Source organism: Anabrus simplex, chromosome 6, assembly GCF_040414725.1.
Source record: "Anabrus simplex isolate iqAnaSimp1 chromosome 6, ASM4041472v1, whole genome shotgun sequence".
NCBI classification, from domain to species: Eukaryota; Metazoa; Arthropoda; class Insecta; order Orthoptera; family Tettigoniidae; genus Anabrus; species Anabrus simplex.
In genome coordinates this window covers 344,100,200-344,120,158 of record NC_090270.1, presented here as the reverse complement: position 1 = coordinate 344,120,158, position 19,959 = coordinate 344,100,200, and the positions used below count along the sequence as shown (strand labels likewise).

General features: G+C 39.0%; 1 protein-coding gene across 3 annotated transcripts in view; it reads right to left on the bottom strand.

Annotated features, from left to right (window-relative positions):
- The window catches only part of LOC136875361 (dnaJ homolog subfamily C member 11), a 192,990-nt gene that overhangs the window by 9,531 nt on the left and 163,500 nt on the right, over positions 1-19,959 (bottom strand). For all 3 annotated transcript variants that reach the window (XM_067148907.1, XM_067148908.1, XM_067148909.1), the window contains 3 exons: positions 13,882-14,073; positions 12,967-13,243; positions 9,931-10,060 (listed from right to left, as the gene is read on the bottom strand). In XM_067148907.1, coding sequence (XP_067005008.1) covers positions 9,931-10,060; positions 12,967-13,243; positions 13,882-14,073 — 599 coding nt within the window. The remainder of the gene's footprint in view (positions 1-9,930; positions 10,061-12,966; positions 13,244-13,881; positions 14,074-19,959) is intronic.

The window sequence follows — 19,959 nt, the reverse complement described above, 5'->3', positions numbered from 1 at the left end:
GGTAATTATTTGCAATTAAATTTTGTTCGCCGGCGTTAAAGTTCATTGTCACTTACGCAATTAGTGTATTGTTGTGAACTAGTTACTGCCTCTCTTATCTCACAATCTTGACAGTGGTGCTGGGTGACAGATAGCGACGTCCCTCTTATCTTTTGTCGATTGTTACTGTTACGTTCTGTTGTGTGCTGACCTAATATGTTAATATTTGACATTCCCCTGCCTCACTGATATATATATGTGGTCTAATGGCCTTATTTTGGTCTGTTCATCCGTTTGGGATTTATTTAGATTTGCGATGTTTCTCCCGAGTACACCTTTAAACTGATTACTTCAGTATTTGGTAAACAAGTATGATTTGGTGAGATTCTGTTTTGACTGCACTGGATGTGTAAGAGGTACTTAAGCCGTTAGATTATACATTTCAAGGTTAATATTTAAGAATTATACCTCCTGACATGTTCACCCTTTTCATTATTATTATTATTATTATTATTATTATTATTATTATTATTTGGGTCGACCCAATTTATTTACACCTAACTTATTTAATACTTAGTGATCATATTAGAAATGATTTACATTATGAAGATACCTGCTTTTAGGGCGTGGTACATTTGTTTGAGTGTGATCATTATTTTTTTCAGTTTTAATTTAAATTAAATATTTCACCCCTATTAAAATATGTCTTTTATTTGGTAGTTAGTAGCTTTGACCTGGCAACCTGTCAATGTTAATGTAAGACCCTGGCCTTTTTCCTTCATGTTTTTTGCCCTCCACGCTTCATATTTTGTGCTACTGCCCTTAAGGTAAGTATTGTGTTTGTTTTCATTTTGATGTTTGTGCATTTGCATTGTGTTGTTTTGAGTACTCTTGGGAAGGTCATTATCAGCTGATATAGGTTCTTGGAAAAATTGGCAATCACATAAGTTTATATACGTCACATTGAACACTATTTAAAACCATATTTACAACTTAAAACTGTTATCATTATACTGTCTCAAAGTCCATATTTTCTACAAGTCCGAGACTTGCGAGTCTTAAACCATCAATTGATGAAAACATGCAAACCGGTTTGCTCACTTATAAAATAACGTGGATTTAAAAGAACAACAACTTAAAAATTAAATAATCTTGAAGAAACATTAGCTTAATTTATCACACTTCTTAAAATGTGACGTAGAATCGTATTAAATGACTTCAATATAAGCTTCAGAGTCGCTTTAATGGAGCAATCCCAGTGAGGTGGAAACGAGCAATCGGTCCTTTAAGATGTTAACAAGTACAACGTTGCCAGTTCAATGCAGACTTGTAATAATAGGAATGTAATAAACTATCACTTCACAAAAGAGGCAAGATATAAAATTGCGTCTTATAACGTAAACGTTTTTACGTGACTCACCTCAAAAGATCGCTGTCCATGCGAAGCGCAAGGAAGCCTAGCGAGCAGTGTTGTGATAGTAATCAAGTGTCCAAGGCTGGTCGGGACCGAAAGGGGGAAAGTGGGAGGAGCAACTGGGGAATGGCAACCTGTTGGAGCTCCGGAGGGCGTGGTCATAAAAAGCAACTAGTAAAGCTATTACGCATAATATGAAACACCGTCCTATTGACTGGGAAATGTACATTTTAAAAAAACTCAATAAGGAAATCAAATAGAATATTTGATTTTTCAGAAATTTCATTTAAATTAAGGTTTGGATTAAAATAATGTTCCAGGTGTATATAGCAACCCTCCGTAACATCCAGCAAACTTCCTTTTCCTAAGTTCTCCAAGATCTCAATGTCCTGTTCTATAGATGTGAATTTATGCTTTAGATCATGTACATGCTGGCCTACCATGGAAAATCTGTTATATTTTATGGTATTAGTATGTTCTGTGTATCTAATTTTAAAACTTTGTCCTGTTTGACCTAGATATGTGCACCCACAGTCGTTACATTTAAATCTATACACACCCGATTTAGAATATGGGTTCGATCTATTAAATGAGGTTGAATTGTGCAATACAACTATTATTATTATTATTATTATTATTATTATTATTATTATTATTATTATCAGTATGAAACGAAACCTTGACATTATGTTTCTTGAAAATATTAGTAAACCTATATATATATATTCTTATTATAAGTAAATATTGTGAACGTCTTTTGATTAAGTTTGTCTTTGGGCAAAGTGGTTTGTAAACGGTACCTGAACTTGTTGATGATACGTTCAATAAAGCATTCACTAAAACCATTAACCTTAGCCATGGAATGTATTATATTGAGTTCTTTATTCAAATTAGCTTTTGTCATTATAATTATAATAAAAGTTGTAATCTTGGTTCTATACAGACAAACAATGAAATTTATTAATTTAACTACTAAAATAACGGCATTGGTAAGTTTATTAGTTCGTTATCATGCATGCAAATTTTCAGAAAGGAATATTTATTGGTTGGTTTTGTATGATTTTCTAAATAATAGTGTGATGACGACGGCCATAGAGTGGTATTTAAATGTGATTTCTCAGTGCAATCCTATGGTATTTAAATGCGAGGCAAATGGGTTAATAAAGAGATCTATAAAATCACTAACACTTTTAAGAAACACAATGTAAAAATAGCCTTTAAAACAAATAAAAAATGCAGATCTCTTATACAATTCCACATCAGTTAACAGAATTAATAGTTTCTCAAAATCAGGAGTTTACAGAATCAAGTGTAATAATTGCAATTTTTCGTATGTTGGACAGACTGGGAGAAGTTTCAACACAAGATATTCAGAAAATATTAATGCCCTAAGATATAACAAATTCTCAGCTGTGCGTCAACACATGCAAGATTACAATCATAATTTTACTAACATAGATATGGAAAATATAAGAATATTAAACAAAGGCCCCCTGCTTGATGTAACAGAAAACTGTTTTATACATTTAGATCCGTATTTCAATTCGAACTACAACCTTAACGACATTTCAGAGAAATCCAACATTCTATTTGACTTTCTTCTTCTTATTTTTAAATTTTAATTGAACAAATAAAAAATTGATTTTCCATTCAATTCATGGTACCTTTCCACAGCATTTAACCCTATTCCCATGCCCTCAGCCCCACCATAAAATAACGTCTCCTCACTTTCCCCCTCCCTTCCCCGTTCTCTACGATCTGCCCTACCCCGTCTTTTCCCTTCCCTTCCTTATCTTCCTTCCCTTCATATCAATTATGCAATACATCCAACACATCGCAGCGCAAGGTGAGTCACACATATTTTTATTATTTTATTTATTTTTACTATTCAACAGCTCTTGTACTAATTTGGCTTATTATTATTTATCAGTTCACTTGTTTCCACATTGAACTGCAAATCTTCTCCACCTACTTCACAGAAATAATTAGACTTTCAAGCACAACTTTCTCCTTCAGTTTTTTAAGGACATTAATTGACAACAATGTACCAGGTTTCTACATTGTTCACTGCGTGTGTATAAATTGTTTTCTAAATGCTACTGCTATCATATAATGACTTACAGCTGTCAGAACTTTGTAGCGAAGGATACACAATTTTTCAAAAATCTTCGGCATCCAGATTGATTTTTTCTTACAATTTGTTTTAAGTCGCACTGACACAGATAGTCCTTATGGCGACGATGGCATAGGAAAGACCTAGGAGTGGGAAGGAAAAGGCCATGGCCTTAATTAAGGTATACAGCCCCTGCATATGCCTGGTGCGAAAATGGGAAACCACGGACAACTATCTTCAGGGCTGCTGACAGTAGAGCCAGATTGATCAAATTGAATCATCCTTCAACGGCAGCTAAGTGCCTTATTTTAATGAAATTTATGCATAATTTAAAACTTTATCTCCATCGTGATTGTTTCATCTTCAACTTTATAACGTCAAACCACAATGTTTCTGCGATATATGTACATTGTTTATGGACTATTCAATATGTTGTGCAATTCGTGTTGTTGGCTGATGATGACCTTGACCTTGGGTCGAAACTAGTTTCAAATAAATGTTTCATTTGTTATGTAACCCGCATCACAAAAATATTGTATTGAAAAGGTGAAACTGTTAAACTATTAATTTTATATATAATCCTCCTCACTGTCACTCATTGACATTCACACCTCGTACCTGTTCAAGCCTACTTCTGGTTTGAACCGCAGTACTATGCCGGTCATGCAGAATTTGAAGGCGCAAGAACTGGTGGTGGTGGTGGTGGTGGTGGTGGTGATTGTTTTAAGAGGAAGTACAACTAGGCAACCATCTTCTATATAACACTAATCAGAGAGAAAAAATGGAAGGGGTCCGACACTTCGAAAAATGAAGGTATTAGCCAAAGGAAGACAAGGGCCACGAAGAGCATGAAAATGAAGGACTCCCTAGGCCTCCATACGTAATACTGTCGGTGCCTGAAAAGAACAAGAGTTGACCAAGAGAGGTCGGATAGGATAGATCAAAGTGAGGAGCCTGGCACAAGTAAGTGGAAGCAATGCCAGAATTCAGCTGAGGGTCCTATGGTCGCCACCCACGCTCCAAAGTTCAGAGCCCCAGAAGCCAAGCAAGAACTGGTCATTCCTTGCAGAAGTTGACCTTCTCCTAACAGATCCTGGCCTGCGAGTGTATGAACCCACTTCCCGATACCTCTGAATGGTACGTGAAGTGGTTGATGGAGCACAGTGTAACAACCCAGCCATGTAACGCAAGCTGCACCCATCCTCTACTAACGCTACTGCCCTAGCGGCATCTTCTGAGCTCATCGGCATCTTACTTGGAGGTAAAAATGAAGGTACGGAAACAAAGATGTGCATTCTTGTGATAGGCGGTAACTTCCACCTGCAGAGCACTATACCTTTGGAATGGTCTATTGTTCGCTATAATTGCCTATTGTTGAGTTAATTCCATTCAACAATTTTTGATATTTCCTAAGATCCAGTACATAGTAAAACGTTTCAGAGGAGGGTACGAGGAATGTCAAAATTTATATTTTATCGCAGTGTCTCAAATATCTTGAGGTGTTGCGTGTTTTTTTTTTCTTTTTTGCTCGGCAGTGTACTTTCAAAGTGCTCTTTTGAAACTTTTTTCTGGACAACAGAAAAGTTGAATTACAAAATTATCAATATTGACTGCCAAATAGGTACAGTAAAACCTGCCTTTAGCAGAACATTTATGAACTGGAAAACCGTCCATATCGGAAAGTTTTCCTGGTCCTGTGAATTAATAATAATGTAAGTTTACCTGTATTTAGCAGAACCTGTTTGATGCGGAAAAGGAAGAAAACTTTAGGATTATAACAGAATTTTTTTGTAAATTTCCTTCATAACCCTGTTCATCAGTCCATGTGTATAGCTCAAATAGCATATGGCCAGGAAATTACTTTGCACCGTCTGGCTGTAAGGAGGCAACTCTTATCTGTAGACCATGACAGAAATATTTCGAGCAATTTGGACATCCTTTACCATAGGAATGCAGAAAGACAAACATGAGGCAGGAAACTTAGGGGCTTCATTCACCCGTTATATAATTTTGTCACCATGCAAATGTAACCTTAATGAGTTGTTGACTAACAGAATGCAGGAATCTGGGAGGAAAGTAGAAAAAAGTGGGAAAGATCACAACATGAAGATAAAGCTGGAATTCAAGAGGACAAATTGGGGCAAATGTTCGTTTATAGGAAGGGGAGTTAGTTATTGGAATAACTTACCAAGGAAGATGTTCAATAAATTTCCAATTTCTTTGAAATCATTTAAGAAAAGGCTAGGAAAACAACAGATAGGGAATCTGCCACCTGGGTGACTGCCCTAAATGCAGATCAGTAGTGATTGACTGATTTGTGCAGGGAAACTACCTGCTTAAGAGTGCAGTGCAGTTTTCTTAGAAAAGTCACAGATTTAGTAGTGCTGTAGTTACAGTGTAATTTTAAAAGTGATGGAAGGAACGAAACGTGCCATTTTAGATTTGAACACGAAATTAAGGTCTTAGAAGCTACTGAGAAAGACAAACTGTCTGTTAAGCAGATCGTACCAAAAGTTTAAGATTGGAAAAATGCAAGTGGAATTAAATGAAGAATGGTTATGGGGAAATGGAATAATGAAACGAAAGCTCAAGAGTAACTGGGAATGGTTTGTTAGTGCAAGAGCAAGAAATTAGCCCATATCGGTGCGAATGCTACTACACCATACAAGAGAAGTTGCAGAAAGGAAGATTTTACCACTTCCAATGGATGGTTAGAAAGTTTCGTTTTTACCATCTGCTTTACGTCTTATGACAACGATGGGATAGGAAAGGGCTAGGGAAGGTAAGGAAGCAACTATGGCTTTAAGTAAGGTACAGCCCCAGCATTTGCCTGGTGTGAAACCATCTTCAGGGCTGCTGACTGTTCGGGTTTGAGCCCATTATCTCCCAAACGCAAGCCGATAGCTATGTGACCCATACTGCACAGCCACTTGCTCGGTTTGGAAAGTTTTAGAAGATGACATCAGATGGTGTTGAAAGAGGACTGTCGAGAAGCAGGAGACGTTGCTGAGGAAACATTTGCAGATTGAATTTCAAAAATTGGCTCTCTATTTAAACACTATGAACCCCGAACATAGCTAATGGTGATGAAACTGGACTACCTAGCAAATCTCTGATAGGGGAAAGATGCACAGAAGGGAAACTTAAAAGAGAAATTGATAGTTTTTATGTGGTTTTCTTTCTGGGGAACTTGAAAAGCCATTAGTTATAGGAAGAGCAGCATAACCCCAATGCTTAAAATACATTGATTTAAAAGACTACCCTTCAATTGGAGATCAAATAAGAGGCCATGGATGACGTCACACCTAGTGGAAGAATGGCTCAAGTCATTCATCTCGAGAATGAAGCAACAAAACAGGAACCTTTCTATTTCTCGACATTGCTAAATAACATCCAGCAATACAGCATTCTCAAGTTAATTTCATATGGTTCCTTCTGAATACTCCTAGTTAACTCAGCCAATGGACCAGGGAGTTAAAAATTGTTTTAAGATTAATTAGAGAAAATTGATAATGGCATCATTGCTTGTAAATATGGACCAAACCGACTTAAGGGCCTGTACTACGACAGCCAGATAAAAGTGCGGTATAAATTTATTTGGCAGTTTGGACCTTTATCTGGAAGTTCGGTTGAAAACGCGTACTACGACTTCCGTTTATGTGCAATCTGGGAAAATATTCTTGAGTATAGCTATGCCGAAGTTGGAGAGGCTGTTAACGCTCTTATCTGGGACTTCGCTCCTATCGGGGATGCTACTGTAAAGAATCAAGATGGCTACACATCAAGATGAACATACATCTGCATGATGCTGTGCGAAATTAAGTTGTTACAATGTAATCTATATATATATATTTATAAAGTATGTCGTGCTTCCTGTCCAGCTATCACAAAATTCTTAAAGGTTTCCCAAACTAGCAAGTTGTTGCTACTGACTATATGAGTAGCACACAAGCAGTCAACAGGAAGCTTCATGGGTAGCCGTGGTCGTTAAGGCAGCATCGATTGCTGCTATGCGGTTTTTCGTGGGTTCGAGTCCCAATAGTCTAACATTTTTTTACCTTCTAACTGATAGTCTGTAGGGTACTAGAGGTGATAGTACACATATCCTAATCATTAAAATGCATGTCAAAAGCGTGGGTTGTATTCCAAACCTATCCGCGACGCACATATGGAGTAAATTTATATGACGTTGTTCATGGCGATTCATCCGTGGAATGAGGATGTTAAGGAGGTTATATTTCTTTTACTTCATAACAACTTGCTACAAAAGTATTTACGCTAAAGTGAGATAAATGTATGCCAGTTACTATTCTCACATTGTATTGAAAAGAAAGAAACTAACTACTTATTCAATGAGGAAACAATAAATTGAATTAATAATATTAATGATCCTACACTGGATCAGTGGCATTAATCACGAGTATAAACTTTACTTTCGCCGTAACGCGCACCCTCGTAAATAGTGCTAGACAAAAAGATACATAACCTGAATCTTAACTTTTGTGTCCAGGTTACATTTTCAGTGTTTTCATTTTCTATAACAGTTTCAGTTTCGTTATACAGTTAATTAATTTTAACATTTCTTCGTATGTGTATATTTCAGTCCTAATTCTGTTTTTGACCTGAACTTCCACATTATAGCTTAATAAGAGTCTGATACTGGATTCTAGCAGTACAATTTCAAAAGGAATTGAACTAAACAAAAAACACCCGGGAACATGTATACCACCGCGCTAAATTTCACTATATTTTCAGTAACCTTATTACCAACCCAATAAAAATGTTACTACACCTTCCGCATTACAATACCGTGGTTAAAATCCGTTCGTAGTACGCAAGAAAATATTTAACTTCTAGTTTGCAAAACTGGAGCCTACGTATCTGGCTGTTTACCTGACAGTCGTAGTACAGGCCCTAAGTCTGTCTTTGTGCTCGATGCTGTAATTTGGATCGCAGAAGCAGTGAAAGGGGCGTCGCGTACAGAATATGAAAATGATACACAAGCTACGTACTCTAGAGAGAGATTTATTACAGAAATAAATAGTCCATCCTCCAGTGAGGGTGACCATTCAGATCTGGAATACAGTCAGCTTACAATTTCAATGGAGTTCAGAAACATCAAAAAGTGGAAATTTAATCGTTAATGCTGCTGTTATCTTCTTTTTTCCAGGGTTAGTGAGGGAGGAATGTTAATCACGTTCTCAGGTACAGATGGAAATGAATGATTTGTAAAGAGTCCCTCCATATCTGTATTAATACGTTTTCTATTTCGCAGAATGGAACTTTCAAATATTGTAGTAAAGGTTGATGTCTGAATAGGGAGGGTGCCTCTTGCTCTGAAAAGCCGGAGAGGTATTTTATACTTTGCAGACAGATAAGGAGAGCATGGAACATAAATAGCTTGCTTTTCTAGGTGCACATTCCGAGTCTGATTTGAGTCTCTTTCAATGCGAATGGTGGGATCTAACACCATTGCTTTACTGCCCTTTCTGTTGATAACTATGATATCAGCCCTCCGATTAAAGTCATCGGTAGAGATGCAGTGAACCTCCTTGAACCTCCTAGTGCACCTCGCATCAATGCTGTCTCATGGATTGAGCAATCAACGTTCTTACATGGTGGTGGCAATGGTTGCGCATTAGCTCAGTGCTCCGGTAGAATCGCAGCACATGTCCAAGGGATGGCTGCAGAAAGGTTGTGCTGAATGACCTGCTGGGAACCTACAATATAGTACCAAGAACATGTAGTTGTAACCAACCCTTAAAAAATCGCCAGAATTAAATCTTCTAATTGAGGACATCAAAGTAAGGGGATTCGTCAATACCGAAAGAACGGAAGCCTGTAGAATCTATGGGAATTCTGTAGTTGTTGAGAGTTAAACAACGCCGGGTTGAGTGGCTCGGATGGTAGAATGCTGGTTTTCTGAGCCCAAGTCAGCAGGTTAGATCCTGGCTCAATCCAGTGCTTAAATATGTCAGTCTTATTTTGATTTAATGGAACATAAGACTCCTGCGGGACTGAATTTTCACACCTCAGGGTCTCCAAAATAAATAAAAGGCAGTAGTATAAACTGAAATTTTGTAATTTATTAAAGAGAAGTGTAAACGACACTGCTGATAGCTTGTATGACAAATGAGTTTAAAAATCTGTGCATTACAAGCATACATAATGTACGCTTTAATCCCATAAGAATATCTGATCTAAGACTAGAAAAATATAGGAAAAAGAAATAACTGCCTGCACATTATTTAACAGCTTTACTTGAGTTAGGTAAAATAGTGGAAGTATGTTGGAAACAATTTGGTACAGTAAACATCAACAACGATAAAAACAACAATAAAAACAACAACAACAACAATAATGATGACAACAACAACAACAAGAAGATTCCTTCCTTCTTTCCTTCCTTCCTTTCCTTACTTACTTTGCTTAGGTATCCTAAGAGGTTCAGTGTCCCCAACTGTTACTTCATGAAGCTGGTTATGGTACAGATACTGCACCATAAGAGACTTTTCTTCTCCCATACATGGATCATAGAAACCAGGTAACTGGCTCTGAAAAACAAACATAAACATTAACTGAAAACTGCTTTAAGTTGTTAAATGCTATGTCAGGTATTAAGCTTAAGGGATACAGACAAGAAAGAAAGAAAGAAAGAAAGAAAGAAAGAAAGAAAGAAACACTGGCAAAATAGTTAACAGTTGCAATGTCATTGATTACTGCTGCTCTTCGTATTCAAATATTGCATTGTTAGCCACCTTCGGTTGAGAACAAAGGGTAAAGTATAGTCAAGAAAACAAAAATAATGATCAGCTGATTCATTTATTCTGATAACTTATTTGTATTTGTATATTCTGATAACATACCACATTTGTAGTTGTGCGTAGGTAGTTCACGTCCACGGCAGATGTTGAGGAAAGTAGAAAAGAAGGAGGAGGGAAGGGAGAAGGTGCTAGTTTTCCACATTATTAGTATGAAGGATAGGTACTAACATATCTGAGGATGTGTGGGATCTGGTTAAGGCAGCACGGAAGAAGTTTAATGAAGCAGAGATTGTTATTAGTGGGACACTGTGTCAGAGGGATACTGACTGGAGGTGACTGAGGATTTAAATGAGACTACAGAATGGGTATGCAGGAAACTGGGAGTGAGATTTTGTCTTCTTGTTTTAGACCAGTGAGATCTTCCATCTCCTACTTGCACACTACTTTTACAACCATCATACAACATCTGAACTTTTTTGAATTAGTGCTTCTGGGATGTTATGTTTTTCTAAATATTTCCATATTTTTCCTCTCTCCATCCTGTCATATCCAAAAACAAGTCCTTCCCTTTTTCCCAAAACCTTTCCATTAACTGCCTGAGTGAAAAGAAAAAATAGGTTGTGGTTTCTCTATTTCTTCTAAATCCATGTTGTGACTCTCCATTATTTCTCTCAGTTATCTTAAGGCAATGTGATAAAACGGTGATGCCTCTATAATTGGTGCACTTCCTTTTTCTTCCTTTTTAAAAAAATGGTCATCTGGCAACTTGTTCTCTTTCCATTTAACTCCCAGTGTTCGATGTAGCCACTGTATTCCAGGGATTCCAGCTGCCTTAATCAAGTCTGCTGTTACTTCCCACTTTTTATTTTCTTCAGGGCATTTCCTGTCTCTTTGCAAGTAACTGGAGTTTGTTCCTTCTGTAATTCATTAGTATCTTTGGTAACCAGTTCTTGTTCACACTCCTCATTCAATAATTTTTCAAAATGACTCTTCATCTCTTCTACCAGGTCTCTGATAATGATCCTGTCCTCTGCTTCCGTTTCCCTATGCGATTTTTTACTTTTCGAATTAGGACCGGCCAAGGTAGATGTGGAGCCACTCTCTTCAAATGGGGATGGAAGACGTCACCGCAATGTGACTGCGGACAAGGGGAACAGACAGTGGAACACCTTGCATTTGAGTGTCCTTTGCGTAGTTACAGAGGCTCTATTGAGGACTTAAACTGTGTCTCAAACGAAGCTCTTCTCTGGCTATTAAATTTTGACATGGAACTTTAGTTACGAGCTTGAGATGGTAGTTGTATATATTGTAAATAATATTGTATTCATCATACGCTAAATAAATAAATCAACCCGTATGACATTTTATTTTCTGATTTTTCGTATTAACTTCCTCAACTCTTTGGGTGAACAGTTTCCAGCTCTTCTCCTTTCCTTCTTACACTACTCCTTTTGCCTGGAGTTTCTTATTCTGCATTCCAGTTCCAATCTTTGAGTGGGAAATGATGCAAACTTTTAAAATGTAACTTGTGCAAATAAAACGACTGCGGTTTTTATGACATTTTAACACAAAAACATAAAATTACCAGTCTTATAGTAGGACCAAAATAGTGATAGGCAATCCCAAGACTTCCCATGTCTTTATGTGCTTAAGGTGCACCATCTGTTCTGGTCTTGATAACATAATCGTATTATAAGACATCAAAATGCTAGAATTGCGTTAAGGAGAACCAGTTTCGATTCCTGCCTGAAAGCCCAGTGACTACACAGTGCCCTGAGGGAAGTGCCGATAACCTGTTTGGTGATACAATCAAAAAACGTAAAAACTAACATCTAACCCTGGACATACTAGTAGATGTTTTACAAGTACGAACATTTGACGAAACTTGTTCAGTCTTTAAGTAGAGTTGTCAAAATGCACTCTGTCTCCTTCCAGTTGTTGTGACCACTCTCTGCTTTATGATTTCTGAGGATTCTTTAAACAATACCACCCAAATGTGCTGCTAAGATGGCCCCGTATGCAAATTCACCGCTAATCGCTTTTCCAATACAGTACTTGCTCTAATTATCGCAATGACGGGACGTAAACGTCAAGATCCATAAGCATGCCTTTTCGTGAGAGACAGTTCCTTGAAAAATGCTTGATTGAGGATTTAGCGTTAATGGGACTGATATTTCTGGACGGCTGATCCAGGAAAGTCTTTCGTTGAGGAACGGGTAATACGATTTTTACAATGTGATTTAATTAGGTTGCTCGCGGGACCATGTAATTTGAACGAGTAATCCGGGAAAACATAGTTTCCGGGAACGGATAATCAAGATTCCACAGTAGTTAGAATTTTAATATTAATCTTTGAAAAGTCATTCTACCATTATCAAGTAGAATGATACTTCTACCAAATATTTAAAAATAATTAATATGACCAAAAAAACTTGTAACCTTTACAATCATATGTCAGATAATTTGCTTCATCCATAAAATAACAGAAATAACAATACACTAGCTACATAAATAAAACAAGAAATGACTCCTGGCAGAGTGTTTAACATTGCTAGTACAAGGGTTAAAACACACTAAAATGTAGTAAAAGTATCCCTATACCCTTGACCTGGAAGACATCTTTATTTCTTATCACTATCTTAGTTCCCAGAGCACCCACAACTCAGAAAACACACGGTCGCTACTTTTATACATACCTTTGATGATTCATGTAATACAAGTTTTGAATCCTTGACCAGGCACTGCAAAGGAATAGTAACATCTATCACTTCATCCTGCTGTGCAGGAGCATCCTCTCCTTCCCCTTCACTACTGGCAGGAGGGTTGCTGAGGCTGGCGACTGTTAGCAGGCGGCCATACAATGCTTTCACTATAACTAGACCCTTCTTTGCTTCTTCATCGCTACGGACTCGTGCAAAGGTAGCACGCATCAAGTTTACTGCAGCCTGTGCCTCTCGTTTTTTCTCCGCCATCCTTCAGAGACAAAACACGCATGTCATGATATTAACCGTGTGAAACTTTCATTCATCATCATCATCATAACAAGTTAACGTCAAAGACGATGGTAAATATCCCTTGAATTATAACAAAATTTGGAGAGGGAACATGAACCCATCACAGATACAATGAAAATATACTCTAGTTCTTCGAAACATAGCAGTGTTGAGGTGGAAGAAAAGAAAAACAACAGTTGACTAAAGAGATCAGAAGGAATTTAACTGAGCTATAGGGATCATCATGGCACAGGAATATTTAATGTTTTTTTTTTGCTAGTAACTTTACGTCGCACCGACACAGATAGGTCTTATGGCAACGACAGGACAGGAAAGGACTAGGAGTGGGAAGGAAGCAGCCGTGGCCTTAATTAAGGTACAGCCCCAGCATTTGTCTGGTGTTAAAATGGGAAACCACGGAAAACCATTTTCAGGGCTGCCAACAGTGGGGTTCAAACCTACTATCTCCCGAATACTGGATACTGGCCACACTTAAGCGACTGCAGCTATCGAGCTCGGTAGGCACAGGAATAACAAAAGTACAAGAAAACAAGGCAAGGTAAACTCAAGTACACCAATATTTCAACAATCCCCTCTCCACGGTGTGGTAGAAATTACCTGTTTTTATTGGTTTCTCGTTGCTTCTCCTTATCTCGTTCCTTCTGATCCCTCACCATAGGGTCTATGACTAGTTTCTTGACGATAGCCCACACAAGAATAGGTGTAACCGTAGCATAGAACACAGGGCTAGGCAAAATTTCTTCACTTAAGTGAATGGGAAAGCTGTATGTCTGGCTGGCACGACTTAATCTGAAAGAGAGAAAAATCGATAATAAAACCGTGCAATCTAAACTGAATAATAAAATATTAAAATGCTGGACTATGCATCAAATAACAAAGCACTACAATGCCAAACTAAGAAAAATCTCTCAAAATTAAAAAAAAAAAGAATTTCAAACCTGTGATAAAAGTCCACTCGTTTAAAGCCTAAGTACCCATACATAAAAGACAGCTTTACCTTAACCCCCTCAAGCCAGCAATTTAACCCCGAGCTGCTCACTTCGCTAGCGGTATTTAAATTGAAGCTCAACAGAGGTTTAGACACCATCAAGTTAGAGAATTCATAATTTTAAATACACTGACTGACAGAGCAAATGCAACACCAAGAAGGAGTGGTCAGAACTTTATGCCAATTGCAGGGTAGACTGACGTCACTGAGGTATGCTCATGATGTGAAATGCGCCGCTGTGCTGCGCACGTAGCGAACGATAAATGGGACACGGCGTTGGCGAATGGCCCACTTCGTACCGTGATTTCTCAGCCGACAATCATTGTAAAACGTGTTGTCGTGTGCCACAGGACACGTGTATAGCTAAGAATGCCAGGCCGCCGTCAACGGAGGCATTTCCAGCAGACAGACGACTTTACGAGGGGTATGGTGATCGGGCTGAGAAGGGCAGGTTGGTCGCTTCGTCAAATCGCAGCCGATACCCATAGGGATGTGTCCACGGTGCAGCGCCTGTGGCGAAGATGGTTGGCGCAGGGTCATGTGGCACGTGCGAGGGGTCCAGGCGCAGCCCGAGTGACGTCAGCACGCGAGGATCGGCGCATCCGCCGCCAAGCGGTGGCAGCCCCGCACGCCACGTCAACCGCCATTCTTCAGCATGTGCAAGACACCCTGGCTGTTCCAATATTGACCAGAACAATTTCCCGTCGATTGGTTGAAGGAGGCCTGCACTCCCGGCGTCCGCTCAGAAGACTACCATTGACTCCACAGCATAGACGTGCACGCCTGGCATGGTGCCGGGCTAGAGCGACTTGGATGAGGGAATGGCGGAACGTCGTGTTCTCCGATGAGTCACGCTTCTGTTCTGTCAGTGATAGTCACCGCAGACGAGTGTGGCGTCGGCGTGGAGAAAGGTCAAATCCGGCAGTAACTGTGGAGCGCCCTACCGCTAGACAACGCGGCATCATGGTTTGGGGTGCTATTGCGTATGATTCCACGTCACCTCTAGTGCGTATTCAAGGCACGTTAAATGCCCACCGCTACGTGCAGCATGTGCTGCGGCCGGTGGCACTCCCGTACCTTCAGGGGCTGCCCAATGCTCTGTTTCAGCAGGATAATGCCCGTCCACACACTGCTCGCATCTCCCAACAGGCTCTACGAGGTGTACAGATGCTTCCGTGGCCAGCGTACTCTCCGGATCTCTCACCAATCGAACACGTGTGGGATCTCATTGGACGCCGTTTGCAAACTCTGCCCCAGCCTCGTACGGACGACCAACTGTGGCAAATGGTTGACAGAGAATGGAGAACCATCCCTCAGGACACCATCCGCACTCTTATTGACTCTGTACCTCGACGTGTTTCTGCGTGCATCGCCGCTCGCGGAGGTCCTACATCCTACTGAGTCGATGCCGTGCGCATTGTGTAACCTGCATATCGGTTTGAAATAAACATCAATTATTCGTCCGTGCCGTCTCTGTTTTTTCCCCAACTTTCATCCCTTTCGAACCACTCCTTCTTGGTGTTGCATTTGCTCTGTCAGTCAGTGTATATGAAACATAATGTAATGAAAATTGTAAGATTACTTACCAAGATCATTACAATGTTTTTTCAGTAATATATCTGATGGCTGTGGTTCAGGGTTGTTCATAACAACCCGCAATATTTTCAAAAATATATAATTTTGATAATCTCCACATCTGGTACCTATTTCAGGCATATTTACAAAATAAGCAAGAAATAATTTCCAGGAAAGGCTGAATTTTAACAAGTTCTTTTAGGCCCTGTATATGTATCCCGTGAAGAACTGGCAACAAAACATAAATATCGCAAGATGATTCAAACCTGCCCCTTATCATTGTTTGAGAGAATGCAGGAGCTTCTAAAATTTCATCCCTGGTGAAATAGTTCTTCAGGAAGGGTTTCTGCATTATCCCCATCAACATTACAAGACACAAGAACACAAATTTCCTCCTGTCACTGGCTCCCACTTCCTGGCGCGCGACCTTGGTTACAAGGGCGCGCCAAGTATACATTCTGCCGCATACATATTTGTCTCTCGAACAATTACGTCAATCACTTTGTCACTAACAAACTGCAGAAAAGCATCTAAAATAGACTCAGCACACTCAAGATGGTGATATTTTGTGTGATCAAGAGGGCGGACGAAGTTATTACAGCTGAAGCTGTTTCTTCATCTGTGCCGTCTGCCACTTCTGCAGTAACCTCTTGCTTTGCGTAGTCACTGTCATATCATGAAAATATTGCTTCCCAATACATCACTTCCACCACTGTCATCTGTCAAAGGAATAATCTCTGTGCCCATAAGAAAATGAGACGTCCCGGCCATTCTTCTAAGACTGAGTAACTTCTAGCCTGCGATGCAAAAAAAATAAACTGCAAAGTATTTGCTTTTGATACTTCCCCTTTATGAGTGGCAAAAAGTTTCTAGTTTGATATAGTTCACAAAGCATTCTCAAGATGGCAGGAAAGAACATGATACGTTCTAAAGCAACTTCCTTGAAATTCAGACCACATTTCATGTTCTATTCCTGATCAATATGAGTCAAAAGCAACATATATTGATCAATTTTGTATTATTTCTCATTATAAGACAGATATGGCAGGTAAATACACAACTTCTCGAGTCATAAGGTGAAAAAGGATCCCAGAAAAACAGCGGTGATGTGTGTATGTAATAGGCGTTCCACTTCCACCTGCACCGGCCATTCGTGGTATGTTGAACCGGCTGAACAAGTATAGTCAACCGGACGTACGATGAATGTCGAACCGGCTCAAATGGTTAATAGCTTCAGTCAATGACTGAGGATTATTATGCATAGAAACTGCCTAATAACAATAAATACAGTAGGGCCAAGTATTAGCATAAGTGCCCCAGAACTTAAAATAAGTCACTTTCACAGTAAATAACAAGTTAGGCACAACTTAAGCGAAGACCTACACTCGGTCCAGTTGGGACCAGAATTTGAATCTTGGATACCTGATCAGTGCAGCTTTCCAGTGGATCATACGGAAGAGAAAACGAGAGGTGGGTGTCTTAGCAGGGTATTCTGTTTTTTTGCAAAGAGATGAGTTTCAATCTCCCCCCCCCCCAAAAGAGTGATAAGGATCTAGTTACCTGATGTTGGAAATTAGAAAAGGTTCATAACTGCTGTTACTGGTGAAAACCCATTGGAATAGCATCCAATAATAATAGATTTTAGATGTTGTTTTCTTTCAGTATCATTCCATGTCGAGTGTGTTCAATTCAAAATTAGTGAAATGCACTTGTAGAACACACTGTCGGCATGAGTAAAAGTTTCCAAAGACAGTCGGTGATGCTTCACCTAGATATTTCCAGAAAATATGCCAAAGACTTATGCTACCGTAGAAAAAATAAAGTTTAAATGTCATTGGCTAGGAGGGATTGAATGTTTATATCGTGCATGTTCTTGGCCTTAAGCCAAAAGGCTGATCTGTTTCTTCTGCTTCGTGCATGCAAGGTTCTTCTCAGGGCATGGTGTAGCATCACTTCCTATTGGGTTTGCTGTGGGATGGACGTGGGTCTGCATACCTCCTGCTCTAACGGGAAGCCTTGCTATTTCTTAGGGTAAAATAGTCAGATAGTCTTTATTTTCGATGTAGGGCTGGTTCAACCAGCTGATGGTAAACCAGATGGCAGCTACGCGGGAGGTAAATTACCCAGGGGTCTAAATCAGTTGGTACTATGGTTTGCGTGCTACCATCTCTGTGTAAGCGCTAGGTAACTACTCAAGGCTAGACACCGATATACGGGGTTGGCTACACTTATTTTCAGCTACTTCTCGCTTTCATCTGAGGTGCTATCTACCATCAGATGTTCGAAGCTCATCTCGATTGTCTTTCTTTCCTGTGCTTGCATCCACTGATTATCACCAACAAGCCTAACAAGGGGAGCTTGCAGAGTTTAAGGACAACAATTTCTATCAAGTTTTCATGAGGTTTATCTATCAGGTTCAAAATCAATACCTATTTGGACTTAAAATCTCCAAATTTTTAAAGTTTAAATTTTCTCACTCCAGTTATAAGCTGTCTGAAAGGCAGTGTTTTGGAAAGTATTCTCATAGTAGAGTGGTCAAGGCGCTCATTCCGAAGTAGAAGGTACACAGGTTTGAGTCTCAATTAGGTTTTGTCTTTTTACAGTATTTAAATTCAAAGTTATTTATGTTCCCTGCAATTGTTCGTAACTGTATGTCTTTTACATGCTTCCATATATGCATACACATCTTCGTTGCAGACATATTGCCTCTGAGCGGTCGATATGCAAGCTTCTCCATGACTCTATGTGTAACCCGCTCTGTGACCTCGTTCAGTTCCAAATGCTTCCTTTTACTGACAATTTATTTCATTCTAATGTTTTTAGGTTTTTAGAAAGCTGGAATTCAAGAGGACAAATTGAGGCAAATATTCATTTATAAGAAGAGGAATTAATAATAATAATATTGGCTTTATGTCCAACTAACTACTATCTTCCAATTTTCAGAGACGCCGAGGTGCCGGAATTTAGTCCCGCAGGGGTTCTTTTATGTGCCAGTAAATCTACAAGGCTGACGTATTTGAGCACCTTCAAATACCACTGGACTGAGCCAGGATAAAATCTGCCAAGTTGGGGCCAGAAGGCCAGCACCTTAACCGTCAGAGCCACTTAGCTCAGCAAGAAGAAGAGGAATTACGAACTGGAATAATTTATCAAGGGAAATGTTCAATAGATTTCCAAGTTCTTTGAAATATTTTTAACCTTATCGCACTCAGCCTATATGCAGGGATTTGCTCAAAGAAGCTCAGACTAATTTCTGTGATTTTCCAACCAAATCATAAAAAATCAACACGTAAACAGTTTAACACATTAAAATCAAATAAATCACAGTAATACAGGAAACTATGAGCATTTCAGAAATGAATATACCTTGGACGTATTATATTGGCAAAGCCTAAAAAAATTTAAATTTTGGAAATAATTTTTTTTTGAAATTATGGTTTTCAATGACAGAGAAATCAGACATTATTGCACCTTTCTTCTTTACTCTTAGACCTGAAAGAAAGAACATTTAATTCTGAATAATTTGATATCAATATCATGTGCGTGCTGCAATTCACTCATGAAGCATGGCGCGAAGTTATTCACTGTACAAGTAACTGTCAATGATGTCAGCTCCTCGCGGTTCGATGCACGGTGAGCAGTTGTGACTATGTTACTTCCCACATAACGGGAATCACTTTCTGCAAAAGGAAGTCATTATTACTGTCTCAACCATCTGAAAATTCAAGGATATCGGCCTCATTCGGCCTCGCCTTTACGATAAAAAGATGACGGAAGCACGTGCAACAATGGACAAATGAGAAGGAGTAAAATTATAGTTCACGAAGTACAACGAACACATGACATAAAAAAGAAATGATATAAACTCTAAACTGATAGCAAGATCAAATTATTGTATTCATAAGCCAACCAAAATGGGATCCACACTAACAACTTTGAATAACCACAACATAAACACTCACGGTCAACAGATTTCATTTGTCTAAAATAAAAATATTCTGTACGGCTGGTGGATATATCTGTAGAGTAAAACGCAAATTCAATGCTTTACGTTACTGTCACGATCAACTGTTACCATTTAACAGCCATGCAAATGCCCAAAATCCCTAAAT